The 7,179-nt window shown below is 34.5% G+C and overlaps 2 protein-coding genes across 2 annotated transcripts in view; both read left to right on the top strand.

Moving 5' to 3' along the window:
• The window catches only part of SamDC (S-adenosylmethionine decarboxylase), a 16,259-nt gene extending 9,863 nt beyond the window's left edge, over nucleotides 1-6,396 (top strand). The window contains exons 3-6 of the mRNA XM_018537360.1: nucleotides 1,338-1,464; nucleotides 4,158-4,260; nucleotides 4,444-4,727; nucleotides 5,881-6,396. Coding sequence (XP_018392862.1) covers nucleotides 1,338-1,464; nucleotides 4,158-4,260; nucleotides 4,444-4,727; nucleotides 5,881-6,186 — 820 coding nt within the window. The 3' untranslated portion in view covers nucleotides 6,187-6,396. The remainder of the gene's footprint in view (nucleotides 1-1,337; nucleotides 1,465-4,157; nucleotides 4,261-4,443; nucleotides 4,728-5,880) is intronic.
• A 140-nt stretch (nucleotides 6,397-6,536) lies between these two features.
• On the top strand, nucleotides 6,537-7,042 carry LOC108771941 (uncharacterized). Its single transcript, XM_018537363.1, has one exon. The coding sequence runs from the start codon at nucleotides 6,562-6,564 to the stop codon at nucleotides 6,916-6,918; it is 357 nt and encodes a 118-aa protein (XP_018392865.1). The 5' UTR covers nucleotides 6,537-6,561; the 3' UTR covers nucleotides 6,919-7,042.
• The last annotated feature ends 137 nt before the right edge of the window (nucleotides 7,043-7,179 follow it).

Raw genomic sequence — 7,179 nt, 5'->3', positions numbered from 1 at the left:
TATGCGAGGGGCCACACTGCGCATGCTATAATAAATTTGGCAGTCTATTGTACCAATCAGTGAAAGAATAGGAAATAAAACGCGATATATACATATATACATTATATATATATATATATATATATATAACTTTTATAATGAAAGATAATGAAAAATATAAAAAATGGAAATATTTCAACTTTTTATGCTATATATTAAATGGTTAATGAACTCTACAATATATTAAATGGTACTGAATTAGTATGAACGAGAAATAGTCGTGGTCAATGGTCAATTCTGAACGTTATCACAATAAAAATAAAATTTTTTTTCGCTTTTATCAAATTGTTAATGTAATTAGAAAAAATACAGTTATCTTTAAATGAATGAATAATCGGATGATGTGTCGGCATGACAAACGTCGACGTAACGGCGGATCCATGTAAATTCTCGAATTGGCGGATATTTGTAGATTGGTGCAAATTGTCTTCGACCAGTGTTTCGTTTCTGCCTAATAGTGAAACACAGTCCAGAAATAGCAACATCAACAGAAGCCAAGCAAATATCTTTTAATAACTATATTATTCTTTGCTGACCTTCGTCATATAGTGCGAGTGCTGTACCGTCATAATTATCTATCACAATTAGCAGACGAGCGATGCAATTAAGGCACAAAAAAAAACAAAAAGCGAGATAAATGTGCGTCACTCCCCTGTAATCTTAAATGCATGCGTCTTATCTCCGTTTAAATAACTACTAAGATCTCTGATGTTGCGAGCGAGCCATTCATGAAGAATATTGGCTTGCCAGTTCTTAAATATCATAATAATAATAGTTCTCATTTTCGCCAGATTGAATCAATTGTTTTTGTAAAGAATGAAATATTTAAATACTTATTTAAAATTAGATTTAGTTTTAATAAGAAATTTCTCGCATTTTTAACAAATTAAATAAGTTAAATAAAAAGTTGATTGCTATTTTTTTTTTAAATTACTTTTTATTATAAAAGAGAGACAGAGAGTAAATAAATAATTTTTTAATTTAATTTAATTTGAATAAAGTTTCTCATCTCTCTTGTTCTATTAAGTTAGGTAAAAGCATCGATCAATCTTCTTAATCCTCGCTATTTATCTTTCTTCCTCTTTTTCTTCGCAAAAGATTTTTCAGAATTACTTAACGATTTTTACGAATCGTCTCGGATAAACGTGCTACTTACATCAAATATTACAAAATATCGTGCGGATATTGATATTGTAAGTTGAATACGAACCGTCGGGAATGTGCTGAAGATTATTAAAAATCGCGTACTTCGCCATTAGCGGAACAGCTAATCAACTGATTGTTTATCATTTCTGCAGCGAAAGCAGCATGTTTGTGTCCAAACGCAGACTTATATTGAAAACCTGCGGTACCACCACACCTCTGCAGTGCTTGGAGCCACTTCTGGAGCTCGTTGAGGAGTACACTGGCTTCGACGATGTCGAGGTAGGTTATCATCACAAGGACATTATAACAATCGACAGCGTCGGCACGTAAAAGATTTATGACACAATTTAACGTTGCGATATTATGAGGAGAATTTAAATAACAGAAGTAAAATTATTAAATAATTGCGAAAAAAGATTTTACCTTTTGTCTCTTATAATAATTAACTAGATGTTTTTTTTTTTTTTTTTCGAAAATATCAGACCTGAAAATTTCAAAAGAATAGAAGCACGTAATTTAAATCAACACTATATTGTTGTTGGTATAAAATTATTATATCGTGCCCAAGCAGAATTTTTAAAAGCAGCAAATTTGTAAGAGTTTTTTAAATAGATAAATATATTAATTATATAAAGTGAACATGACACTATATAATTTTATATTGTATCAAAATTTCAAAAAGATCTTATAAATCTATTGCCTGAAATATATTAATTTATATTTATTTTTTATATATAAATAAATATACATTTATATAATAATATATTTATTATTACATAATTATATGTATATATTTGTATAAAGGAATAAATAAATATATAATACATATTATTTAGAGTCAAGATTTTGCACACGAAAAATCAATTTCCGTTAATTAAAGGTTCCTCTAATATGAAAAGATCTCGCAAGTCTATCTTATGTCGGGCACATGCTTGTTAGCAGGTTCGACGTAGACCGCGCGGTAAGGGATCCTTTCCTCCGACACTACGTTGTTCGGTCTCAGGAGTGCTTAGCTATATAACTTGACCTAGTGCGCGCGGATAAGAAACGCGGCTCTATATGTGTCCCTCCGCCACGCGCGAAACGCGTTTCGCTGCCGCCTCCTGGTTTATTGATCTCACCTATCTCGCCACGACATACCTGCACACCTCTCCCTCGCTGCCCGAAACGCGTTTCGACGTTACCGCACTTCGCGAATCTTCTCGATCGGGCGGTGCCAGGTGAAAAGATTCAGTCGCAGCTTCCTTTCTTCGACCCTTCGTTGCTTTGCTATCAGGTCGGTTTTATTTATCTCATTGTTTCGAGATATCGTATAAATATTGAGTTGAAATTCGAACGCGCGATTTACTTCAGTCCAATTCCCCATCTCCAGGTCATTGCGAAAGGCGCGAGGTTTGAACTGCGAATTTAAGAATGTTTTAACTATACACTATTTAGAACTTTTAGAATGAATTATCATTTTAAAATCTCATTCTTAAAAATTGAAGATTGTGACTTTTTCAAGATTGGCACAATTACTTTTTGTAGTAAGATTCCAAAAAATTTAGAAAACAGTATCAGTCAAACAATTATTATAGTTACGTAAAATAAACTAATATCAGCCAATACTTATCATTCAAAAAATTTTTATGCAGCAAAATTACCATATTTTTCTGTAGTTTTAAATTAATAATTTTTAGACAAATAAGTGGATCCAAATAAACTTTTGCACGAATATTTATTACCGTTTGATTAGTATATATCTAAAATTTCACTTAATTCTTAATGTTACTTCCTCACAAAATTTGCAAATAAATATTACAAATTTTTACATAATTTTACGCGATTTTACGTAAGACTTAAGACTATTCAAAACTAACAAAAATATGAAGTAACTTTAATAAGAGAATTATGCCAAAAAGAAAATTATATTCAAAAATTTTACACAGACATTCAAACATAATAATGAAGCAATCTATGCAATTTTTATATTTTTGGTAATGTTTGTTGAGAGATGACCCATATATGTGTCCGTCGAAATATATCTCTTTGCTATAATTTTTTCCTGCTTGTCTTGAAGACACCAAAGAATATCATATATCTCTTAGATGTTGCCCAGTTATCGCCGAAAAAGAGACAAATCATTAATGATAATTGTAAAAGTTTTATTTATTGAAATGATCGATGTTAATTAGATAGCGATAACGGTAATAGCACCAATAATTATAATGCTGACGAAATAATGAATAATTAAATACTGATAAAAAAGTTACAAATAAGCAATCTCGAATTTGTCCGTTTCGAATTTGCGCATTGATATTTATTCATTATTGCTGAAATTATTAAAAAATAATATATAATTTCAACAATGATGAAAATTTAATTATTTTTTATATAATCATGAAAAATGATTAAATTTTTCATTATTATTCTCTATTCGCTATTATCCTCTTATTGTCATTTACAATAGTTATTGTTATTTCTGTTTTATCATATATAGGTATTAAATATAGGTATATACTAAATATTAGGGTGGACCGAAAAAAAAAATTTTTGAAAATCGATTAGCAATACCTCCCAAAGTTAATTATGAACTTTAATATGATCTGGGTAAAATTTCACTGAAATTAATTAATATCTTCAGATTGCCCCTCAACCTTGAAATTAGTAAGTTTATGCATTTTTTTTCAAAATTCGAAAAATATTTTACTTTTAATACAATTTGGTACTTCCTGTTTTTTTTATCGCTGAACACGAATCCGAGGTCAGAAGTACACATTTCAAAATGGTGGATTCGCAATATATTCTTATAGAAGGAAATTTCTTATTATGCGAGATATATATAAATAGCGCAAATACATTAATTGCGGATATAAATATGTATATCTATATAAATATGTACCCTACTATATAAATATGTATATATATATATATATATATGAGTAAATATAATACGTATGTATATGATTCTTACATTTATGTCGCACTTTCAGAACGTCTTTTATTCTCGAAAGAATTACAAGAAACCGGAGATCCAAATATCACCGCATCAGACGTTCGAGGAAGAAGTCGCTCTACTGGATTCTCTCTTCTCTGGTAATTATCAGATTCTCAAATTACTTCTCACTCTATTATACAAAAGAAAAATAAAGGAAACAAACAGATAGTGATTAGATCTTTAAAATTTAAGTAAGTTGTCTTTACATTATATCTGAAGGATTCGAAAGCTTATTGAAAGATTTATTGGTCCCATCACTATAGCTCTATTTCTTGTTTCAGATGGCGAAGCTTACTGCATGGGCTCGCCCGAAACAGACTGCTGGTATCTGTACACCTTGATTCGCGATAAGTCGTTGCAGGACCCACCGGAACCGGATCAAACTTTGGAAATACTCATGACGCATCTAGATCCGGACGTAATGTCGATCTTCACCAGAGACGTCTGTTCGTCCGCCGATGAGGCGACAGTCAAATCGGGAATTGACAAGCTCATCCCCACTATGATCATAGATGATTTCCTGTTCGAACCATGCGGATATTCTATGAACGGGATATCTAAGAACGTGAGTCGCAAGTATTGAGAATAATTTTAAACAAATCATTTAATTGTAAGATTAGAAAAGATGAATAGTTCTTAAAGTAATATTAATGTGTGTGTGTGTGTGTGTGTGTGTCTGCTCGCGCGCGTGTGTAGGAGAAGGTGATACTTCTTTATATTTTGTATAATAACTTTGTTAATAATCAATATTTAGTGTTTAATATTCAAGAACTTAGTGATTTGTCAAAGTATTGTTCAATCGATTCTACTCAAAATAGAAATATTTATTACTTAGAACGTTATTTATAAAAATATGGGGACATTACATAATAAGTTGAAAAGGAGCATGAGTGATAATTTGGCTTCTATCAAAGTAGATTTTAAAAAATTGGTTTCTTTTAAGAAATATAGTGCTTGATTTCTCTCACAAAATTATGTACAATAAGAAATATTGTAAAATGTATACAAATATATATACTTACATACATATTTTTTCCATAGATAGGTTGTCAGATTAAAAATCTATGAAACATATAATGTGAACTATAGATCAATAGAGCTACCAAGAACTTATCGAATAACTTTGATGTAAAAATATGGAAAAAATAGGTCATATTATCAACACGTTTCGGGAGCAGTAAAATGTCATGCTAAACAATTTTGCTGACATAGCTCCCTTGATAATACGATCTGTTTTTGTCAATTTCATATCGAAGTTATTCGATAAATCCTTTGTAACAAAATGCCAGCATGGCATTTAAGTTTAAGAAGAAAGTATAATTAAACGTTCAAATGTTGAAGACATTTCAAAATGCTGAAAATAAAAATGCGTTACAATAAATTTCATTACGTATTAGTGTTATTATTATGTAACGGCAATCAAATGATTCATAATTAATCTAGAATTTATCGAATAGATATTACAAAAGTCATTATGTGTATTTATAAGGACCATAATATCACCTTCTCCTCTGATATATAAATTCTCAGTAAAGAATACTTTAGATATAATTAAGACTCTCTCCTGATCTCTACTTGTCACTTAAAGAATAATATGATAGAATATCATTCTTCATATCTAATGTGTTGTAACCTGATATCGTTGATATGATAGTAAACGCGGGGAGTCTTAATTATTCATGATGCATCGAGGTACTATTTTCTGCATCTGTTTTCAGGGCAGCTACATGACGATCCATATCACGCCGGAGCCCGAGTTCTCGTATGTGTCGTTCGAGTGCAATGTCTCGGAGACATCGTACGACGAAATAATCCGTCGCGTGCTGAACACCTTCAAGCCGGGCAAGTTCGTCGTGACGATCTTCGCTAACAAGCAGTCCGCGGCGGCTAACTGTCCGCGCGAACTCGAGAAGCGATCCGATTATTTGAATCGCTCCGGCGATTGGCTGCGCACCGACGTGCAATACTGTCGCTTCCCCAACTACGATTTGACTTGCGCCTTCTTCTCGCGTTTCCCAAGCTGAGGGTTCAAGGACGCTTCATTCGTCTCGCAACCCGAGACCAATGAAGCGCGCACTACTCCCGTTTCTCCCTGCTTTCCTCTCCGTGATCGCTATCGCGACGGCGCGATGACGACCCCGAAGAGCGAAAACAGAGAGTACTCCACCTCCCCGCAGTCACCCACTCTTCGGGGTCGTGACGTTTTCAGCACGATCCCGAAGAGCGTGATTGGCGCAGACGCTACAGTTCGCTCGGCATCGTTGCCGCAACTGACGACGAAGATGCCACGATCAAAAGTATACCGTAAGACATCACTTAAGAGTTCGTCTCTCAAGAGCGAGGTCGACGTCGGCGGTGACGGTAATGGCACTACTGAGAGGAACGGCGTTGTGCGATACATGAGCATCGCTGCGGAAAAGAAACAAAAAAGGAAGAGCCTCGTGGATAGAGACGTCGACGTGAGATGCGAAAATAAGTGGAATTCCGAGGACATCCACATCACATGCAATCCCCTGTCGACGCCCTATCCGTATTCGACGCCGGCGGCGACCACCACGACGACGACCACCACCACCACTGTCACCACCACCAGCAAGACGGCTGCAACAACGATGGTAGAGAGTGATGAGGAGCCGAAGAGTCGCAGCTGCGGCAGCTTCCTACCAATACTTGCCCTGATCCCACACTCTGTCATCAGCTTCCAATATCTCAGCCCGAAGATGAAGTTCTCATGGTGGCGAAACAAGATCTCGTGAAGACACGCGTAGACGCCCATCGTCGTTGCTGTCGACGTTGTGCGTCGCGACGCCACCTCGACCTGTTTTATGAGGAGACACACCTCTCTTACCTCGTAGCGAGCTCTTTCTCTCTTTGCTTATATACCTATGTATTTCTCTCTCTCTCTCTCTCTCTCTCTCTCTCTCTCTCTCTCTCTTTCTCTATTTCTATGTATCTTACTTCCGGCCAGTCTTCATCAATTAGAGGAATCCCATCGTTATTTCTCAAATCCCATGTTG

The sequence above is a fragment of the Cyphomyrmex costatus genome, unplaced genomic scaffold, assembly GCF_001594065.2.
Source record: "Cyphomyrmex costatus isolate MS0001 unplaced genomic scaffold, Ccosl1.0 scaffold17, whole genome shotgun sequence".
Taxonomy (NCBI): domain Eukaryota; kingdom Metazoa; phylum Arthropoda; class Insecta; order Hymenoptera; family Formicidae; genus Cyphomyrmex; species Cyphomyrmex costatus.
This window is presented reverse-complemented; position numbering and strand designations above follow the sequence as displayed.